This window comes from Diabrotica undecimpunctata, chromosome 4, assembly GCF_040954645.1.
Source record: "Diabrotica undecimpunctata isolate CICGRU chromosome 4, icDiaUnde3, whole genome shotgun sequence".
Taxonomy (NCBI): Eukaryota; Metazoa; Arthropoda; class Insecta; order Coleoptera; family Chrysomelidae; genus Diabrotica; species Diabrotica undecimpunctata.
This window is the reverse complement of record NC_092806.1, coordinates 133,852,683-133,875,781: the sequence shown is the minus strand read 5'-3', so window position 1 is coordinate 133,875,781 and position 23,099 is coordinate 133,852,683. Positions and strand designations below refer to the sequence as shown.

Genomic DNA, 23,099 nt, shown 5'->3' with positions numbered 1-23,099 from the left:
TTCACAACTTTTACAAATTGTTTTCTTGTCACTGTAACATAAACAATGTGAGCTTAGAACGTATATAAAATGCTAACGAATCTCCTTGGTAATTACCCTAATCGATCACTACCTCTAATGCAAATGACTCACTGTATTTCACAATCTACTTTTGACGGTCTTTCCAATGTTTGAATATTTATTATATATTATTTAATACATATTTATGGTAAAATACGTATCTAAATCGATAAAAGTCAAGAGCAGACTTTTACCGAATATTTAAGTAGAATTTAATTCATCTCATTAAAATGTTAGCATGACAAAAAATAGTCATAAAAAGAAAAAAAGTAGAACTAGTTTGAACAACTGCTCTTTATTTTTTAATAAGAATTATAATGATAGGTACATGTTGCTTATTAGACAAGTCCAAAAGCTTGAGTTCGTTCGGAAAAATATTTCTACGAGATTTTTTTGCATATTTATATTCATGAGATACCCCAAAATAAGGCTCAAGAAATTGCCCAGGCGGGAATTTTTTTTTAAACAAATTGTAACAATAAATTTTACCGGCCCAAACATTTTTTTTTATTTTTTGGACCATTCTGAATAAAGTAAGTCTGTGAACTTGATCGTTTTTGAGTTATTAATGGCTCCAAAACACAAGAAAAGAATAATATTTTTGAAGTTATACTCCTATACGCGCGGTCGACGTTGGAAATTTGCACGGAAGTAAATCGGTGAAATCATTACATATGTAAGATATGAGTAAGAGAGAGAAAGAAGATATATTTTCTCTCTCTTTCTCTATCGGTAATAAAAATGTACCTTTTGTATACATATTTAATATTATATATATAATATATTATAATATATTGATATTATTATTTATAAGTATTATTTATTAAATGTTCATAATTATTTTAGGCTTTTGTATTTCAAAATAATAATTACAATAAATCAATGTATGACCGAGAACTGTCAATTTTAAAATACGTTAGTGTCATGTCTAATTCACAAATTTCTTACGTGTTTGGTTTATACGCTGGTATATGTGAGTTCGAATCCCAATATGAATTTTTTTTTATTGTTAAAATATTTAAAAACCCCACGTTAGTCATATTAAATATATGTAATATACGCAAAAATGCTAAATTTTAAAATTAAATGAAAATTTACAACATAATCCGAATTGTTGGTTTTTTATTTTTATCTTTTACAAACATTTTTTGAAGTTATACTTCTATACGCGCGTTCGACGTTGGAAATTTGTGTGTATTCGTATATATTGAGTGAATCGGCAAAATAATTACATATGTAAGATATAGGTAAGAGAGAGACAGAAAATATATTTTCTCTCTCTTTCTCTCTCGAGAATAAAAATGTTCCTTTTGTAAACATGTTTAATATTTATTAATATTATTATTTTTTTATTAATATTATTATCATGGTAAATTAAACATATGCGTGCGCTATGTATATTGTCATTTTTAAATACTTATGAATATTGCATTTTAATTTGTATTGTATTATAATATTGAATTATGTGACAGTGTATTGTATTGTATTTTTATATTAATAACAAAATTAACAATGAATTTTACTGCAGAGTATGTGTAAAAAAATTTTTTACATTCAACTCCTTTTAAACATAATGAAAATCAAAATATATATGTTCATTAAAATATTGATTCAATCCTTCATTTACTTACTATACTCCTATTACAGGTCAAATGTTTATATACAGGAAATGTTTATTTACATACCTAATTCTTTTTCTCTTTCTGGTCTCTCTTACCTATAGCATTACATATGTAATGATTATGCAGATTGACTCCCATATAAATTTGTAACGACGAAAGCATATATAGAAGTAAAACTTCTATATACGCCACACTGCCAGACTGCCACACCCGTTTTTTAAATTAATTGAGAATTCAAGTTCAAACCTCGTACTATCATTTCCTGATAAGTATTTTTTGTCTATTTTATTTTAAAACAATGTTTTTTAATCATTAATGAAGCGCTTATGACAGGACGGGCGCTCGAACTGCTTCGTGTATGTAGAGAAACAAGATCTTCTTCTTCTTCTTTTTCTTCTTCTTCACCTTTTTACTCTTTACAAGCAATTCTGCTTGTTCATTCGTGGAATAATACTTCTATGGAAGGTTATCATTCTATCTTTTACGCGGTCGTCTGATACTTCTTCTGCCGATTGGTGACTTATATCTTACTATTAGGACGAGACAGGTCTCCTCCATCTTGCTTCTGTGGTTATTCCATTCTTTTTTTCTATTTTGTGTCCATTTATTTATACACTGTACGTTGCATTTTCTTCTAATGTCTTTACTTGTCTTTCGATCTCTCAGCGTATTTCCTGTAATTCTTCTCAGTACTCTCATCTCTGCCGTTTCCAGTAGCCTTTGAGTTGTGGCTGTGTCGGGTCTTGTTTCTGAGGCATATGTCATTATTGGTCTTAGACTGGCTTTATAAATTCTTGACTTTTTCTGTGTTAATGTGTCTGTTTCATCATACAGTGTTATTAAGGTATCCTGCCAGTCTATTTGCTTTTTGTACTTGATCTAGAAAACAAGATCTAGGACACAAATTTTTGATGGTTTAAATTCTCATTGTACAAATGAGCGCTGGACCTGCCATACGCGCTTCATTATAAATTAAAAAACAATGGCTTAATAGTTAGTTATGCACCAAAGGTGTTAATACGGTTACGCCCGGAAAGAAACATTATAATCCAGCTAGAGGTGTAACCGTTTCAAAAGATTTAAAAGAAAATCATTATAAATTTCGATTATTTTTTTTTTAAATAAAACTACTAACCCCATCTATCTGTCAAGTACCTGTAGCCGACTTAAGGATTCTTCTGTAATTCCCAAATATATCTGGTAGATGAGCCTATTCATCAACTTGTCACTCACGCCCAGAATCAGAGCGCCAAGATAGCGTCTCGCTCTTTTCTCTTAAGAACGTCCAACCGGTAAGACGTGTTTCCGAAGTGGGTCTTATTTAGAGGTGAGCTAAGAAATCCTTTTCTTGTCCATATTTCAGATATATATTTATTTTTAGACCCTTATTGGAGAGGCTATAATGCTGATATATTTCTAATACATGTCGCAAGATAATATTGGTATGCAGTTATTCCAGATCATGGCCCAGTAGCGGTATCTTTTTATGGAATACCTAACCCCTCTTATCTAGGATGATGGTGGATTGATATACGGTGTAGCCGAATCAATGGTTTATTTGGTTGACTGATTAAATAAGAAAAGAAACAGAGCAGATTCAGGTTGTACCAATTTTTATTATACCTACTTTCAAGACAACGGGAAATAATTATGAACTCAAAAAATGAAAATATAGTGAAGTGTTTTAATTTTATTTAAAGGTTTAATTTCTCTATTATTCCTAGTTGATAAATAACTATATTATTTTCAATGTAAACAAATTTCGAAATTTGGGGTTAATATATATATTCATTTTCTTTATAACTAATTCTTAATTTAATACGATACAAAGCTTTATTGTTTATGATAATGTAAACATAAAATGATATTTTGGTATCCTTTTGGGATGACATAACTTTTAATGTTTTCTTTTTGTTCATTACTAAGAAATAATAAAGTATAGTTTTCTTGTAAACCTTCGATAAATCTTAATTTTTTCTTTGCTCGTCCCTTTCGAGGATAAACCAGGGGTGGCGTCCAATAATAAATTATAATTTCATATTATCTAATTGTGCTTGGATTTAAGATACGATATAGTTTCTATATGTTTAAAAAAACCCCGCCCAATTCTCTTCGACAGTGAGCGATTCTGGCCTTGCATATATCATTGTAGCACGCAGTGTTACAGAGGGGCTCTAGCTCGTGGGGTGGATGTTGCTCGATGGGGACGTAATCATCCGGTAACGGTAGTGGTACATACACAATTTTATTTTTCACTTCACAAAATATAAGATCTAAAATTATGACGTTTTTACTTTTTATTTTACTGTACCTACAAAATATACAGGGTGTCCAGAAGCTCTCCTGACAAATGATGACCGGAGATTCCTCAGATAATTTTAAGACAATTGAACCCAATTCATCTAGTCCGAAAATTCTTCCTAAGGAAAGCTAGAGCTTTTTGAGGATGGCGCCTTGTAATTAGTTTTTTCTAAATACCTCCAGAACTCTTCTATTTAGAAAAACAAAAACTGGTACTATTATTTATCCTCCAGAGTTGAATCGATTTCATCAATTGTAAATTTTTAATACCTATCATAGGCATCCGTTTTGGGTAGGTCAACGGTTATTTTAACGCATAACTTTTTTGTCTTTACGTCTTAGCATTAGTGAAACAAAATTATTAAATTTTTAATTATTTTAGTACTAAAAGTTACTCTTACTCTAAGTCGATAGGATACACCGTTTTCTAGAAAAATTGATTTAAAAATTTTTCGTTTTTTCGTCATGCAAATCAAATTAATATTTTTGCACTAGTTGGTCGTTATCTATCAACAAAAGTATAACTTACGTTTTTTATTGTCAAATTAAGGTCAGTTCGTGAAGTTTATCTTTTAACGTAATAAACGTCACATCTTTATTAATTTATATTATTTTTTACTATTTTTTCTTCAAAAAGTAGTTGGCGCCCACGGTTCGTAGACTTACTACGGTTGCCTCTTCCGACTGGGGTGGGGATGCTTGAGTTACGTCACCAGAGTACACAAGAATACAAAACCGATTTATTCGCGATTAAAACTGAATGTAGAGGGCAGGTCGATTGCAGTGTTAATTGGTTGAAGGGGAAGAATTACGTCACGAGAGTACAGTTTCGGGCTTAATGTTCATTGGTTGGCGAAAGAGGCAACCGTAGTAAGTCTACGAACCGTGGTTGGCGCCCTCTCTCCCTGTCTATCTCTTTTTTTCCTCTCTCTTTCTTGTCGGTAGAATAAATATTCGCCCTTTCTCTTTCTGTCCGCTAGTAAACATTCTGTTCTATGTTGACATAAGAGCTAATTCCATCATAGGCATACGTCTTATGACACATAATGTGCTAAACTTCATTTTAGTCTCCCCACTTTCTGTCAATCTCCTTTTCTAACGTAGTGAGAATATTCTTTTTTGTCTGTAATTAAAATTTATAAAAGAAGGCAAAAATTATTATAAGGTTGATTTTATCGTCTGCCAAATTTTCTTACGTTTATTGGAGAATTTACTGAATATTTCATTGGAGAATTTGTTGAAGATTTTATTGGACTTACTAAATATTTTATGGGATATTTGTGGAATTTTATATGAAATAACTGCAGCTGTCAGTAGAGCTTACCCACATGCTGTGGAGGACCTAACCATGTGCTCTGGAGGCCACATAGCACATATATTTAAAACCAAGCAGCCCATCGATGCCACAAGTAGTATGTAAAGCATTAGGCAGGGTTGTTTTTACTATTTAAATATTATTTTTTTTAATGTCAAATAAATATGATTAGTTAAATCATTGTTTTATTTGTTACCAGCTAAATGTTCATGATTTAATTCATAGTTTAAAATAAGCCGGATTCACACTTGAGAGACTGAAGTAGGCGAAGCATAGACGATAAGCTCCCATGGTTGATTGAGGTATTATTTTATAATAGTATTTCAATTCTCTTTGGTAGTTTTATAGTTAAAATCTTTTAATTTTTTATTTTGTAGCATTCAAATATAACAATTTTAATCCAACAAAAATGATTTTTACTAATGAGGAATACGCTGATATGAGTTAGTTTATGACGAAATAAGGTGTAACGCTCGAGCAGCAAAACGTAGATATTCTAAAAAAATTTCCAATCGTGATCCCACTCACTCAGCATCTACAGCTCTTTATCAACAATTAAGACAAATAGGTTCAGTGGTCTCAAAAAATAATGAAAAAGAGGACGTAATGATTTAACAGCAGCAGATAAAGATGTTATTTTCTTCTTCTTCTTAGAGTGCCATATCCCTACGGAACGTCGGCGACTACCATGCTTATAATATTTTTATACTGATCTCGGTCTTGCGCTACGTGTAGCAATTGGTCCGCTGTCAAACCTGTCCACTGCCGCAAATTCCTCAACCAAGAGAGTTTCTTCCGTCCTATCCATTTCTTTCCTACGATTTTACCGTTGAGAATTAGCCGAAGGAACTCATATCTTGATCCTCTGATTATATGTCCAAGATATTCTAGTTTACGCCTCTTAATAATATTTAATAGAGTTCGTTGATGTCCCATTCTTCGAAGAACTTCTTCGTTTCTAGTTCTGCTAGTCCATGGAATTTTTAGTATCCTTCGATACAACCACATCTCAAACGCCTCGATTTTATTAATGATATCGGCGTTTAAAGTCCAAGTTTCACATCCATACAAAAGTACAGACCACACGTAACATCTTGTAAACTTTTCACGGATTTCCAAATTTAATGAGCTATTGGATAATAGAGGCTTGAATTTTTGAAATGAGTTTCTTGCCTGTTCAACTCTACATCTAATTTCGAAGGATGGATCTAGATTTTGGGTAATCCAACATCCAAGGTATTTGAATCTCTGAACTCTCTGCAGCGGTTGTTGGTTTAATATCAGTTGGGTTGCGCCGATATCCACTTTATTGGTCACCATGTATTTAGTTTTATCGATATTTATCGACAGTCCCCAATTTGTGCATTCCATTTCAACTCTATTGATTAGCTCCTGTAGATCGTCGATGTTTTCAGCTAGAATCACAGTATCGTCGGCGTACCGTATATTGTTAATTATTTCTCCTCCTTTGATAATTCCTTTTTGATCTTTTAAAGCTTCCCTAAATAGATTCTCAGAATACACGTTAAAGAGGGTGGGAGATAGTATACAGCCTTGTCTTACGCCTCGTTCAATACTGATTGGCTTTGATTCTCTCTTGTTGGTATTAATAATGGCTGTTTGGTTCCAGTAAAGTTTGGCAATAAGTTTGATGTCTTTCTCATCTAGTTGGATGCTCTGCAAGGCGGTAATTAGTCTGGTATGCTGAACGCGATCAAATGCCTTTTCAAAATCAATGAAGCACATATATACGGGTTTTCTTACCTCCCAACATCGTTGAAGGAGTGTTTGCATAGAAAATAGTGCTTCTCTAGTTCCAAGGCATCTCCGGAACCCGAACTGCTCTTGACTAATTATTTCTTCGCACTTATTGTTAATTCGATTTAGAAGAATATGCAACAGTATTTTAACGGCATGGCTCATTAAACTAATGAGTCTACAATCGCTACATTTCTTAACGTTTGGTTTCTTAGGTAGAGGAATAAAGATCGATTTTAGCCAGTCCAGTACATGTTATTTTAATGGAAGTTAAATTTAGAAATAAGCGTTCGAAGACTATCTGTCATGTATCCCACAGTTTTAAAATCTTTCGTAAGAAATATCTTATACAACGAAAATATAAATATCCTTTTCATTTTACAGAGGTACAAGCACTGCTACAAGGAGATTTTCCGGCTCATATAGAATTCGCTAGATATTTACAAAATCAGAAAAAAAAAATTAAGATTTTTTTCAGATACATTTTGTTTTGCGACAAAGCTACATTCACAAAAAATGGAAATTGAAAAAATATAAATTTTTAATGTGCATTATGCACAATATTATTTGTACGTTGGTGACCATTCTCACGTTGTTCAGGAATTATACCCTAAGAATCAGCATAGGTTTAGCATAAACGTCTGGATAAGAGTATTTAACGATTATCTAGTTGGGAATGTGGAACTGCCTGCTTATTTAAATGCTTACTGATTACTTACATTTATTGCAAAATGTTTTACCTAATTCATTAGATAATGTGCCTTTAAATATTCGGTAACAATTATGGTTTTTATATGACGGCTGTCCGGCCCACTTTAGCAGAAATGTACGAGACTTTCTTGATAATAACTACGAAGGCCACTGGATTGGAAGAGGCGGTCCAGTTGTTAGCCAGCGAGGTCGCCGGATTTTAATCCTTGCGATTATTGTATTTGGCGATACATAAAAGCATTTGTTTAATCCATTCCGATACAAAATCGTGCACAACTCTAGCTAAGGATGCTTGCAGCGAATTTCTAAATAACTTTTAATTTGCAAGAATTCGACGTTCTCTAAGCAAAAGTGCAAATTTATGCATAGAGACTAATGGTCATTAACATCGAGTATCTTTTGTAACTATTTACTTTTGATACTTGTTCTTTTATGTTAATTTCGTTCGATCGTAATAAATAGTTTGTTTTTAAAACCCCTTAAATATAATTTTGTCTTAATATAATTTTTTGCTTTTCCTTACCAACTTTTTTTACGAATTGTATACCACATTTATTGAAACAAAAGATAATTTATAAAATTAATTAAAGTACCTATTAATTTACCTAAAAAATTCCATATCGCTTTTTCTAGAAAACAGTGTATCATACCGACTTAAAGTAAGAGTACTTTTTACTACTAAAAAAATTTAATAATCTACGAATGCTTAAAAGTTAGAGACAAAAAAATTATTCTTTAAAATATCCGTTGATCTACCTAAAACGGACGCTTATGACCGGTACTATAAATTCGCAATTAATGGAATCGATTCAACTGTGGATGATAAATAATAGTACCAGTTTACGTTTTTCTAACTAGAAGCGTTCTGGAGGTATTAAAAAGAAACTAATTACAAGGGCCTAATCTAAGGCAAAATAGTGTTCAAAGAGCTCTACCTCCCTTAGGAAGCATTTTAGGACTAGGTGAATTGGAATAAATTGTCTTAAAATTATCTGAGGAATCTTCGGTCTTCGTTTGTCAGGAGAGTTTTTGGATACCCTGTATATGCATATTTTGTATGCACTGCTGGTGTAACCGGATGATTATGCCCATCGAGCAATATCCGTATCTCATGCCAGGGGCCGTCTGGCTAGATTATGTTGCTTTCCAGGTGTAATCTGAGTTTAGGGAAAAAAAAAACCCCAGCACCTACTGCAGAGTAAACCCATATCACCGGCTTGTTTAGAAGAAAGACCAGTAATAATTTCAATTCTTAAACATTCACTCATATGCTCATTTAGTGAGTTTCTCACGCAGCCTTATTTGACAACTCCGATATTAGCAATAAAATAAACATTAAATACTTATTCTATTTCAAGAGACAATCAAAGTTTGTTTTTCTAGCTTGAAATTTTAAAACACAGTAAGTTTAATACTTATTAGGAACATATGTACCTGTATACATTATTAATATATACAGGGACGCATAAAAGTTGCTGCTTTCCGAATTAAAAGGAATTTAAAACACGTGAATTAAAACCTTTTACTACGTTTTGTTTTTTAAATCGTTAGAAGCTAATACATAATTTCAAAATCCTGGCATGAGTATGGTGAGAAAATGGAAGATGTACAATAAGCCAACTGGCTCTAGTACGACCAATTTACAACATACCGGTTTCAAAAAGCCTTTATTTAATTTACATTTTAAGCTATACTGTGTGAGTAAAAGTATACGCATTCGCTATTCACTCTTTATATCTGAACAGTATAACAAGATTGAAGAAATCTCTAAAAATTGGTTTCATAGTCTCAGTATTGTACTATTATTGTTGAATTCTTATCTTAATCTTAACTAAATATTGTAATATATGGAAATATTTTGAAGTTTAAGGACATGATTTGACATGATTATGATTTACAAACAAAGTGTACATAACCTAACTTTTAAAAACATGCGATTGCTTACGAACTTACCGTTATTATTAGTATGTGAATCTTTTTGGAACTGGATGTACTTCAATAGAAATAAAATGAGCATCATTATAAATGACACGCCAAAGAAGAAGATGGTTTCAATCCAATCTTCCAACATATTCGTACGCAACACGAAGAAGAACACAATAATTTAAAATCGGCACTATGTTTACTAAATGGTATTATGCAAATCATATTTTTCATCTTAAGTTGTTAAAAAGATTAGATAAAAAGATTGTATAGATGTTTACTTTTAATTTAAACATAGCGACGTGTAGGGGTAAATATTTAGTTAAAACTTAACGAGTGAAAATGGGTTGGAATATATTTGTGATGGTGTACCTTGTCATTGCTTTTTGTAAAATTTAAAAGATTTTGCTTTTTTTATTATTCTATGCAGGATTATTAGTGGAGTAACGTACACAAAGATTCGATTTATTAACATTGGATAGATGTATATAGACATATATCTTTTAAATATTCTAATACATGTTCGGTGTTGTGTTATTTTTTTTTTCTCTACAGTAAAATGTTAAGGAGAGCGTCACGGAACTAGCGCCATGAGAACACGTCGTCACGAGTAGCGTCATAGGATAACAGTTCTTGGCATTGATTCACTACCCTTGATCAATTCATTTCTAGTGATCATATATTTATTTTAATCCTTTATCGGGCACATTCAAAAATATTTTAATAACTTTTACTGGATAATGGAACCATACGGTTACGTTGAATTCAAATGCATATTTTACTCAAACTCTGCTTTACACGGCTTGCTGTTCAGTGTAGGCATATGGTATCGGCCACTTGCGGTGGGAGAACGTCAACCAATGGTTAATGTTGCCAGCCATTTTCACGTGTTTGTAGATTTCGCGAGTTCTTCCGTCAGTTGTTAGATTAGCTGTGTATGTGCCTAGTACTAAGAATTTTTTTGGTAAGTAAAAATATATTTCTATGCAAAACTAATGTCAAACAAAGATGACAAACCTATGATAAACATCGAAGGGACAGAGAGAATACGTAGATGAATATACATATCTGGTTCAAAATGTCAAGGTAAACAAAGAAAATCAGACTACTGAAATAAGCAGTCGTGTAAAAATGGGATGAGCAGCGTTCGGAAGACTCTCATATATACTTAAAAATAAAAATATACCTCAAAGACTGCGAACCAAAGTATTTAATTCCTGTATCCTACCTGTACTTACATATGGAGCTCAAACTTGGACACTCACTAAAATAAATATGGAGAAGATCAGAAAAACTCAGAGAGCTATGGAACGACAGATGCTGGGTATCTCACTCACAGACCATAAAACCAATGAAAACATTCGCAATAGAACAAAAGTAAAATATGCTGTCGAACTGGCAGCTAAACTAAAATGGAAATGGGCTGGACATAACGAACGTCTTACGGATGGCTGATTCTTCTTCTTCTTCTTCAAGTGCCCTGTCCGTTGCGAACGTTGGCTATTAACATGGCAATTCTGATCTTATTTGCGGCGCTTCTGAATAGTTCGACCGATGTGAGCCCGAACCACTTCCTCAGATTTTGGAGCCACGAGTGTCTTCTCCTGCCTGGCCCTCGCTTACTGTCTATTTTTCCCTGGACAATCAATTGCAGTAGACGGTACTTATCGTGTCTCAATATGTGGCCTAGATATTCAAGCTTTCTTTGTTTAATTGTATTCACGATTTCTTTCTCCTTTCCGATTCTTTGGATTACCTCTGTGTTGGTGACATGTTCGGTCCAGGATATACGAAGAATGCGTCGGTACACCCACATTTCGAATGCTTCTAGTTTTCTCGTGAGCGTCTCCGTCAGCGTCCAGGCCTCCACACCATACAGTAAGATCGGAAAAATGTAGCATTTAACTAGACGTAGTTTTAGGGGAAGAGACAAATCCCTGCTTATGAGGAGCTTTTTCATATTGCTAAATGCTGCTCTAGCTAGTTCTATTCTCGCCTTAATTTCTGTGGCCTGTTCCCATTTTGCATTTACGTTGGTGCCAAGGTACACCATCAGATGGCTGATGGAATAAAGAAATCGGGAATTGGCGGCCATATGAAGCCAAAAGACCACGAGGAATTCCGCAAATGCGATGGAGCTACGATATTAAAAGAACTGCAGGGCCAATGTGGAAACGTCTTATAAACAATAGAGATGAATGGCGAGAATTAGGAGAGGCCTATATTCGGCAATCCGAATAGAGAAAAGGGCTTAAAAAAAAACGAATTCAATCATGGTTTCTACAACCTATATTTGCTGATTTGTGTTACATGATATTACATATAAAATGATAATTGATAAAATAACTTAATAAAAAAGCATTGGTAACCATATGGTAACAGTTTTCGCATTTTGCTATTATGGATGGATTCAATGAGATTCCTTCATGTAGTTTCTACGGAAAGTTGAAGGGTAAAATATCACCTCCTTCTCAAGTTTCTGATAGCTCCGATACGGAGGATGAAGAAAATATAGTCGTCGAAAACCTTCGAAAAAAAAAAAAACATTGTCGAGTTAGAACATTTATTGGTAACAAACTTTTTATTATTTTATTTCAAATAATACTATTTAAATAATTTTAGATGATGATTCAGATATAATATCAAGTGACTGAGCACTCTGATTTCTCTGAGAATGTATTGCCAGCGAAGCAAGTTCATCAAATAAGGACACAAATTACAGGTAAAATATACATAAAACTTTAGGAGCTACTATATAACTCTTATTCCAATTTTTGTTTTAGTAAATATAATAAACGACCTTGAACCTGCTGATCAACCTCCTAGAAAAAGAAAAAAATTTAGAATAACATTAAACTGAACGAAAAGCGACTTACACCAAAATTAAAGAGACACTAAGTTTGCTTCTAAAATAAATGAGGAACTACTTCCACCATTGGAGTATTTTACCAAACTGTTCTCACTAGATATTTTAGACTACAGCTGACTATTTACTAATGTTTGTATTTTAAGAACGATTTCCGAAGTGGAAATTGAAACGACAATAAATATTCTTTAACCTTTAATTGTGGCTTATTCCCATTTAAATAGTAATTACTTTAAAATTCCACAAGAAACTCGCTTCAGAACAATATCAGTCTACAAATTTGTTACTGTTATGCTGACAACCATAAATTTCAATCAAGTGTTCGGATACCTACTATCCGCCATTAAATAATTGCAACAAATAACTTACTAACCCATATACAGTCAATTCTTATATCAAAAAATGTTCAGCACATACTAATTCACTTTACGTTTGCCAAAATATCACACAAAGAGGTCAATTCACTTAGATTAAACAAAAATAATATAGCTTTAACAAATACAATGTTTACTATACAAGCTCAGGCTGGCCAACCGTAACATGTGTTTATAGTCACTTGGTTGTCTCTGAAAAGTGTTTGCCGCCTGCGATCAAATGAGATCCAAAAACCATACTATTGTGATATTACTATATTCCGTCAGTATTAGAGTACATCCCAGAATTTCCACATTAGCTTAAACTTCACCTTAAAGTGTATAAATGTAATAAGTGTATAACTACTTTGCTATGTGTGCATGTATTGGACTGCTTTAGTTCACAAACCCCAGGTTAATTTCTCTTGCGCAGTGCAAGATTACAATAATGTAGGCGTGAAATACAAATCTCCTACTGAAATTAAAATGTTTAAATTTCCACCACGAATGAATATTGCTGTAACTTAACCCTCTGCAGTTTTAGATCCGTATGTATACCAGATATCACCCTGTGGTCTAGAAAATACGGCATCTATTGAATACTAGACCTGTATCTGGATACCATATGATCAGAAATCAGGATTCATTCTGTATCCCTGTATACGTTCCGTCACAGGTTTTCGCGTAGTATATAATACACTATTTTCGCCTCCCCTTTATAACTACGTGTAAAGTAGAGACGTCTAGTCAGACCTCTATAGCTGTCGTTGGTGTGCACCTCATAGCTTCTGTGACGGGGTCTTAAACTGCCAATATGGGGAGGGTGTTACCCCCTTCGCGTTTGCGGACGACCTTGCTATACTGACGACGGCACGCGACGGTGAGGAACTTTTGCTTCGGATTACGCATGCGTATGTCCTCGTTGAGGATTGGATAAGCGGGCATGATCTTTTTCTCGCTGAGGATAAGTCGAAGCTGTAGTACTTAGACGCTACAGAAAAGAGACAGGGTTGTATTTGAGTGCGCGGGAGCGAGAGTGACGCCCAAAAAGTATGTCAAGTATCTGGGAGTTATTCTTCACCATGGTGTAAGTTAGGGGGAACATCTGTGGCGGTGACCCGCAGAGCTAGTCAGAGAATGGCTAAGCTGGGGAGGATAATGCCTAATATCGGTGGACTCAAATTTCACGGTGTTGTGTAGTCTGTCGTCCCCTACGCGGCCCCAGTCTGGAGTGAGGCGGTAGAAATACCAACTTACAAGAGGCCTATAAGTACGCGTGGACCGAAGCAGTATGCTGCGGGTAGCATGTGCCTACAGGACTGCCAGCTGCCGCTGGTTGTGATCACTGGCTGTGTTCCGTTACATGTGCTGGCAAATGAAAGTGCCAGGATTTATAGTCGTAGGGGGCAGAAAATTGGAGAGCGAGAGATAACCGAGACTGGCCAAGAGATTAGTTTCAATCGGTCAGTAGCAACAAGAGTGTGACTGAGAATCTTAGAAGCTGGGTAAACTGTATGCATAGGCAGCTGGATTGTTATCTGACGCAAATACTCACAGGCCATGGCTGCTATCTTTTCAGGTTTAGGAGGGCGCAGTTTGATCACTGCCTTTACTGTGGTCACTCGAATACTGTGACACACACGATGTTGGAGTGTGAGCGTTGGGCAGATGAAAGAGAGAAGTTTGAAAGAGAGTGTAACTGCAGAATGTTTGATTCTGTGAGAGAAATGATGGAGAAATGATGAGGGATAAGTGGTGGTGGACACGGATCCACAAAATTATGAGGAAGCTGCTCTCTTCAAAAGAACGAGAGGAGAGGGAACTCGTAACAAAATTTTAAGACGAGCGAGTAGCACCTCGGTGGGGTTTGGACTGTCACAGGCCGAAATATGAGTAAATGAGAGACAGACGACGTGAGAGAGATGGCAGTCTCGATAAGGCAGGGGGTGGGAAGTCTTTGGTGGTTCTTGTGGATGTAGTTTTCCCGATGAATATGTAAGAGAAAGAGTGGGAATCCTGGTGATAGCAGGGCATCTCGTCCTGGCACAACTTCGTTAGGGTATTGGAAACTCAACACTTCCTGTGTGAGTCACAGGTGTCTGTATACATATTTTTCCTTTTTCTCTTTAAAGATGTAAAAAAATGGAAAGATGTCTTGTCTGTGACAAAACCAGCAAGTATTTACACCTTGTTTACTTTGAGGATGGCACTGTTTTCCTGCACCTTTGGCTACAATACCATTGATTTATGTATACTTTTTGGCTTTACTATCATGTCATAAACTTACTGTTACATGTCTGGTTTACCCACAGGGTCTATGCGTTAAACGAACTTTTATCGAACTGCAGATGTTGATTTTGACTCCTGATAGGAGCCTCATCAACTGCTTGTTCCAGTTTGTCGACGATCAGGTCTGCTTGTTATATGTTTTTGTTTTTTTAGCAACTTTGTTGCGAAAGTATTATAAAATTTCAAATGTTATTCTTTATTATATTAAAGAGTTAGGTGGAAGGTTTACAAATATAACAATAATTATACAACAAATTTTATTTTAATTTGAACAAAGTAAATAGTAAAATTTAAATTAAATTATTAACATTGAAGTATAGCTACAAAAGCTTATTCTTTTTAATTTGGTAACAATATTAATTTGTCTTATTATACAAATCGTTCCAAGATTACCCAAGATGATACATCACATATAAATAGATTAATTATCCAAGCCGTTGATAGAACCAAAACTGCTGTAAAATAGTAGTGATCGATTTTTGTCGATAGGACACTGATCAAAAAGAATCGAATTTTTACCGAATTAATACAAATTTTATTTGAAATTGATTTCGTGCTCGTAGCCGCGTCGCTTCAGTGATATTTTGCCAGAACGGTTTATTTTACACAAAAAGTGCTAATAAACATTTTTGTTTAAAATTAAAATTTTGTTACATTTTTTATTTAAAATATTTTTTTCTACGATGCACAGATTTGGTCCCAAAATTAACATTCTCAGAAAAAATCAGTTTGTTCGTATGATTTTTAGAGGTTTCGTCTCTGACGACTGGAGTATAAATAAATTAATTAACAAAACTAAAGCTTTTCTGGCATTTGATAATGCATTTTTTATAAAACTTTATTCGATTTACGTCGGATTAACAAAAAGTGAAAAAAATTACTTCATTGGAAGCCGAGAGAATACATTTTTTTACGTATGCCGATTTTGATATTTGAAATTCAGTTTGCTTCAACCTAATTTTTTTGGTATCTTTCACATGCAATACGGATGGTTTTTATTATTACATTCTTCTTGATGTGCTCATTCGTTATTAATGTTGGTGATCATCATGGCCATCTTTATCTTATCTGCAGCAGCGCGGAAGAACTGCACAGATGTTGTATTGAACCAGATTCTGAGGTTCTTTAACCAAAATGTTCTTCTTCTTCCTGGACCCGTTTTCTAAATATTTTTCCTTACAGGATGGCTGCAAGGAAAGAATATCTGGATTCATTTCGCATAATATGTCCAAAGCATTGTAACTTTCGAGATTTGATCGTGGTCAGTACCCCTAGGTTCTTAATTAATTCTTCTGAGAACCTCCTCATTTGTGACTCGGTCAGTCGACGGGATCTTAAGTATTGTCCAAAATAGCCACATCTCAAATGCTTCCAGTTTTCTGCACATATCTTCGTTCAAGGTCCACGATTCAACACCATAAAAAAAGGGAGAGAAGACGTAGTATCGCAGCATTCTTACTTTTGTATCAAGAGAGAGGTTGTGACTCTTGAAGAAGGCCCCCATCAGATTGAAGGTGGATCTATCTTTTCCGATACGTGCTCTAATGTCCTGGTTGTTGGTTCAATCTTCATTTATTATGGTGCCGACGTAGTTGTAGTGCGTCACTCTTTCTACAGTGGATTGGCTGACGTAGAGTTGACCTTCTGTTATCCTTTTTATGCTAATTATCATAAGCTTTGTCTTCTTATCATTTATATTGAGTCCATATTGTTGACTGTTATACGTGATTTTGTTCATAAAACCTTGTAGGTCTTCTAAGTTGTCCGCAAATACTATGGTGTCATCTGCATATCTGATGTTATTTAGCCGGTAACCATTTCGTAGAATACCTTTTTCTGTTTCGTGCAAAGCTTTCAGAGTACATATTCTTTCAGAGTACAGATTGAAGATTGGAGGAGACAAAATACAGCCTTGCTTCACTCCACGCATGAGTTTCACATAGTCAGTGTGTTCACCTTCAACTCTGAGATTTCCTGTCTGATTCCAGTAAAGATTTCTAATTATTTTTAGATAATTCCTGCTTCTTTTAGTATTTGCATCATCTTGGCGTGCTGTACTCGATCAAACGCTTCCTCGTAATTAACCAGATATGCTTATACGTCGTAATTGATGTCTCTGCATCTCTAAAATTGAAATAAGACTTGTACTGAGAACAAAGCCTTTTTAGTACCAACAGCATTTGTGAACCCGAACTGGTTGGGGGAAATTTGACTTCCGCAGAGCTTGTAGATTCTCTTATGAATTATCTTTAAGAACAATTTTAGGAGATGACTCATGAGGCTTATAGTACGTTAATCTTCGCATTTTTTGACTCCTGTTTTTTTTTAGAAGTGCAATAAACTCAGATTTCAGCAATTCTGTTGGTATTTCTCCAGAGTTGTATATGCTGTTGAATATCTTTGCGACTATTGCTATTGATTCGTTGTTAGGTGAAAGGTTGAAATGTGTTATCTCTTTGGTCTTTAAATAGTTTTTCTATATATTCTTTTCACATTCTTTTCACGTTCTTTTTTTACTCTATTTGTCCAAGATCATATTTTCGTCAGAATCAGTTATATTTTCTTTCTGTCTTCGTCTTAGTCCCCCTGTGAGTTCTTTAACTTTCCTATGTACATTGTGACTACCGTACTTTGACTGCAGAGTCTCAATTTCCTTCGCATCTTTACCTTGCTGCTTTTTCTTTCGCTTCTCTGATTTTCGTTGTTATTAATATATTTATGGTTTTATATTCATGGGTCATTTTTGGCTTCTCTTCTCTCGTCCGTTAGCTTCAGGACCTCATCTGTCATCCATGATTTTTTCTTCATTAATCTATCTGTCTTTAAGTGTTTATCCTTTACATTATTACATATATAAATTATCCTTTATATCATTACATATGTTATAATTATCTTAAAGATAAATGAAAATTTTTATCAAAAAAAGCTCCGATAGAAAAAGGTAATGGTTTCAAGATTATCCTATTGCTTATGAATTCTTTGAAAATGCCTTCAAATTTGACCAGTTGTATCTTAGGAACCATCATTGCTCGTAATTCAACTTTGTTTCTTTTGTAAAAAATGTCTTACCCCGTCTTTTTCAATGTCTTTTTCCCGAATTTCATTTAAGTTAATAGTTATATATTGTATTTGTTTATAAGCATAACATTTGTTTATAATTTTAAAGCATTCCTGAGACCGTCCAAATAATCTGACTTTAATTCCACAAAATAAGTAAGATGGGCTAAGTACGTTTTTATAATTAAAAAAATTTAGATTGTAAAATTATTATGCGAAATCTGTTAAATCGATTTTAATGAAATCTTTTCTACTATGTTATAAAGATTTTCCAGAGGAATTATAAAGGTCCTTGGTGTAATTTAATGGGATAAAAAATATTGAATAAGAAAAGGCTTGTTTTCCCCTCTCTTTTGTCTTTAATGCTGTTTAGCAGTAGCTGTAATAAATTAAAACATTTTTAACTAGCTGTATCATTTAGAAAATTTAATTGTCGCTATTTTATTTCTTGAGGACTTTGCTCCAAAATGAATTGTTTTAAAGTTATAAGCAAGGAAATTAGAAAAAAAAATCGATTGTTTTTAGAATTTTTAAATATTTTAATTTTTTTATTATTTTTCCCGAGCTAGTTGAGAGGAAGGATAAATTAATTATTATTAATGAAGTTATCACCTAACTCTTTCTGAAAAATCCGAATGTCACCCCTCACATCCACCTCGAAACAGATCCGCCCTGGTCTATAAAAAAAATTTACAAAGATCATATTATTTAGGTTTACTGTATCTAACTATAATTTAGTAGAATCATCACATGTATTAAGCTCTAACAGTAACATTTGTTAATAATGGCTTGATTAGGCGGAATTCCTTTGACACCCAATCCTGAGAGGGCGAATACACATCCAGCATCAGGTTCATCCTTCAATTGTTTTTCATCCAGATGAGCTTGAGAAGTTGTTACATACAATATATCAAAATTCGGACCACCCCAAGTTACAGACGTGACATAAGAAGCAGGTATTCTAATGTTCCTTAATACTCTTCCATATTTTGATTCTACTTGGATAACCTTGAAAATATAAGGTAAACTAATATAAAAATATAATAAGTAGGTATGCTAGAGTGGTAATCAATACTGCAACATCATCAGAAATATATATGAAAATACAACAGTCACAAATAAAATAAACAGAGGAGCAGTAAAAAAAGACGACGCTATGTCTTTAAAGTTGTTCTTAACAGTATCATAATATGCCTTTAAAATATATTTTTCAATATAGGCCTAATTAGGTGGAACTCCTTTAACACCCAATCCTGAGAGAGCAAATACACATCCAGCATCAGGTTCATCCTTCAATTGTTTTTCATCTAGGTGAGCTTGAGAAGTTGTTACATACAATATATCAAAATTGGGACCACCCCAGGTTACAGACGTGACATAAGAAGCAGGTATTCTAACGTTCCTTAATACTTTTCCATATTTAGGATCTACTTGGATAACCTTGAAAATATAAAAATATTAAACGTATTTTAAAAAAAATCGAGTAAGGGACGTTCTAAAACTAGTGACGGTCGCATAACGGGACTGTCTCGGTACTGCAGACGCATAAACTGTTGGTTTGAATTCAGACTGTCTTACGCAGAAAGACTTGGAAATAGAGAATAACTATATCCAGCAGAAAAGAAAGAAAAACGTTTAATCAGTGTGTTTTCCCAGTGTTAACTTACGGTGCGGAAACGTTGACCATGACAAGAAGAACAGTTCAAAAGATCCGTGTGTGTCAAAGGGCCAGCTACGACTAAGAACAGGAGTGGCCGATGAGGTAGATAGAGTAGCAACACTGAAATGGAACTAGGCAGGTCACGTGGCTCGAATGACAAATAATAGATGGACAAAGCGGATACTGGAATGGAGACCAAGAGATGATGCCTACCGAAGCAGAGGTCGTCCACCAACACGTTGCACTGACGATCTAAAACGTTGTCATAGGAATTGGATGCAAGAGGCACAAGATCGAAATAGATGGACAATTATGAGGGAGATCTATGTCTAGCAGTGGATAAGCGAAGATTGAATGATGATGATGATATCCAGCAGAGGCTGAGTAAACATAAAGGAGTGAGAGGAAGAGATGAGCAGTGTTTACAAAAGTCGTAAGTTTATTGTGTGAAGTTTTCCGATGTTAAATTGACCAATGCATCGGCCAAGAAACTTGAAATTTTAGATAAAGTGGATGTTTAAACTACCATTTCAGCAAAGAAAGTTTTATTTCTATATTTTTCTCTTTTTAAGGTTTCAAGGTTTACCTAATATCAATAAGACTTGTGAGATGATTGAACTGAGCCGAAATGTACCGTCCAGCTAACAACTATTGGTAAAAAAATGCAATATTATATGCTAACAATGACCTCTAACAGGGATAAATGGAAAAAAGTCGATAGCGATTATAGTCTAAAGCGGCCCACAAACTGCGTTATTGCTCAAAAGTTTTGTTCGAGGAACAAGTCTGTTCAAACAAAAATGACGCAAAACGGAAATGTGTGCTTGAAAACCGTCGTTTTTGATAACATTGCAAAAATGATGTAATAATGAGTTTCAGCTTGATTATGTCTATCGAACTTGTACGATAAGCACCTCACTTCGAGCAAATCTGAAGTGTGTGGGTACAACAATTTTAAAAAGCGACTATTTATCTATAAGCGGTATATTAATTCATGTTTTTTATTTTATTTTCAATTTATTTTTTAAAATATCTATTTCAAATACAAAGTTTACAATTCTCAACGAATTGTTTCAATATGACGGATCTTCACCAGGCAAATAGAACATTTTTATTTGAACTCTATCGTAGTTTTCCGTGTGTGTGGAAGATTGAAAGTCGCAAGTACTACTGTGATCGAGTTAAGAAGTCGATCGTCAAAGTTAAGAGAAGTGGATGCTGATGGAACAAAAAAATCAGTAAAGAAAAAGATTGATTCATTAAGAGCAGGCTACGGAAGGGAGTTCTGTAAATCTGTGGTATTATGATGATCTGTCATTTTTGAAGGACAACTAAACCGCACGTTTGTATATCAAATTTAGAGAATGACAATGATTCTTATTATGGCAATGACAATGATACTTAGTATACCTTTCCTATAGTTAATAAGGTGTTTATAAACTAAAGGCTTTTATTTTTTTTACTTTATTTTATTCAAAATTGTAAGCGGACAAATACACTTCTCCAAGAAATTAACGCACCATCTTAAAAATGGGTCATTTTGATGGCTCGAATTTCCTAAACCTCTTCTCTGATTAGGGTAATTTTTTTAATACATTATAGTCCTCTTCTTTAACAATATCTCTGTAATAATTATGGTGCTAGACAAGTAAATTGTCATTGTATACCGGGTGTTCCAATCAAACTGTGTTTTACTGGTTTTAAACTACCACCGAGAAGACTCTACACCTGGTAGTCAGATGCAGAATCAGAGGACAAATTTATTAGGAACCAAATCGACTTCATTCTAATAAAAAATCGATTTAGAAACTGCATCAAATCAAATAAAACTTATCCAGGTGCTGACATTGGGTCTGATCACAATCTCACAGTAGCTGTAACCCAATTTAAATTAAAAAAGGTGATCAAAAAGAAGAAGAAGTAAATATTGATACAGCCAAATTACAAGACGAGAAAGTTAAGGAATCAGTTCAAAGACAACTGAACGAAAATTTAATTTGGGAAAATATTGGTGAAAATGTCGATGAGGGCTTAAATTAAATCGTAACAACAGTAAAAGAAATCTGTTTGAGAAATTTACAAAGCAGGTCAAAGCTAAGCAAAAAAGCAGGCTTGGATGACAGATGACATATTGGATTTGATTAAACAACAGCGACTAGCGAAAAACAATGAAACACTTTATAACAGCATACAAAAAGAAATTCGACGTAAAATACGAGAAGCAAAGAGTCAACATGTAGCCAAACGGTGTCATGATATTGAAGAACTTAAAAACAGATAAACTGCAACAAACTTAAGTTTGGGAATATGACTCATACTTCGACGATGCGCAGTGAATCGTGTTTACTAGTGTTACCATGGAAACGAAGATTGTACTGCTTGCCAGTGTCGTAGTTTGAAAAGTACATATCGCAAAGAGTGTTTGACATGTTGATTTGATCGTGTTGGATATTTTATTAATGTTTTTTAGATTAGTGCTTAGTATATTGGTAGTAGTAATTAGTGCATTATTAAGTCATTTAGGGTATCTATAGTGTGTTTATTTTAGTTATTAATAATAGTTACTTAACAATATGGCTCCTAAAAAAAATAGGAACAAATAAAACCATCATACTTTTGAACGGTTACTCTTCAAATCATCTCGAACAAACTGCAGGTGGCAAAAATCCAAAGACAATGCGAAAATCCGAAGACAATAGAAGTGTCCTAATGAAAAGTCGTGATATTCGTTCAAAACGAATACAATATTTAAAGCAGCTAATTCAATTTTGATCTGAGAGTAGAACCATCATTTATACCAATGAAAGACATATAGGTACACATCAGCTATACTGCACCAAATCACTGCGCAGATCAAAGTGGAAAAACTTTAAAGAAACCGATTTCTAAGGGCAAAAGGCTGATTATTGTTCAGGCTGGAGAAGAGACTGGATTTGTACCAAACACTGTGTGCGTTAATATGCGTGTGAATTTTTAAATCAGGTGCATGTTTATAATTACAAAGTCAATTGTTATAACAATAACAGTAATGTAAGACATAATTACTTTTAAAGTTTCATAATAAATCAAATTCTATTTTTGACAAAAATTTCATAAAAGGCTTATTAACGACTGTCTACGAAAGTAATAACGAGTTAAAGGTCGTTCAGCAAAAATATACAATGATTATTTTTATTTTAATACG

The 23,099-nt window shown here is 34.0% G+C and overlaps 2 protein-coding genes across 3 annotated transcripts in view; both read right to left on the bottom strand.

Annotated features, from left to right (window-relative positions):
- The window catches only part of LOC140440065 (uncharacterized), a 145,915-nt gene extending 136,045 nt beyond the window's left edge, over nucleotides 1-9,870 (bottom strand). The window contains exon 1 of the mRNA XM_072530331.1: nucleotides 9,721-9,870. Coding sequence (XP_072386432.1) covers nucleotides 9,721-9,838 — 118 coding nt within the window. The 5' untranslated portion in view covers nucleotides 9,839-9,870. The remainder of the gene's footprint in view (nucleotides 1-9,720) is intronic.
- A 9,084-nt stretch (nucleotides 9,871-18,954) lies between these two features.
- Nucleotides 18,955-23,099, bottom strand: part of LOC140440063 (regucalcin-like) — a 43,899-nt gene continuing 39,754 nt past the window's right edge. The window contains exon 6 of one of the 2 annotated variants that reach the window (XM_072530322.1): nucleotides 18,955-19,263. In XM_072530322.1, the coding sequence (XP_072386423.1) occupies nucleotides 19,018-19,263 (246 nt within the window). In that variant the 3' untranslated portion in view covers nucleotides 18,955-19,017. Of the gene's footprint in view, nucleotides 19,696-23,099 lie in introns of both variants that reach the window. The other variant, XM_072530323.1, reaches the window with a different exon arrangement.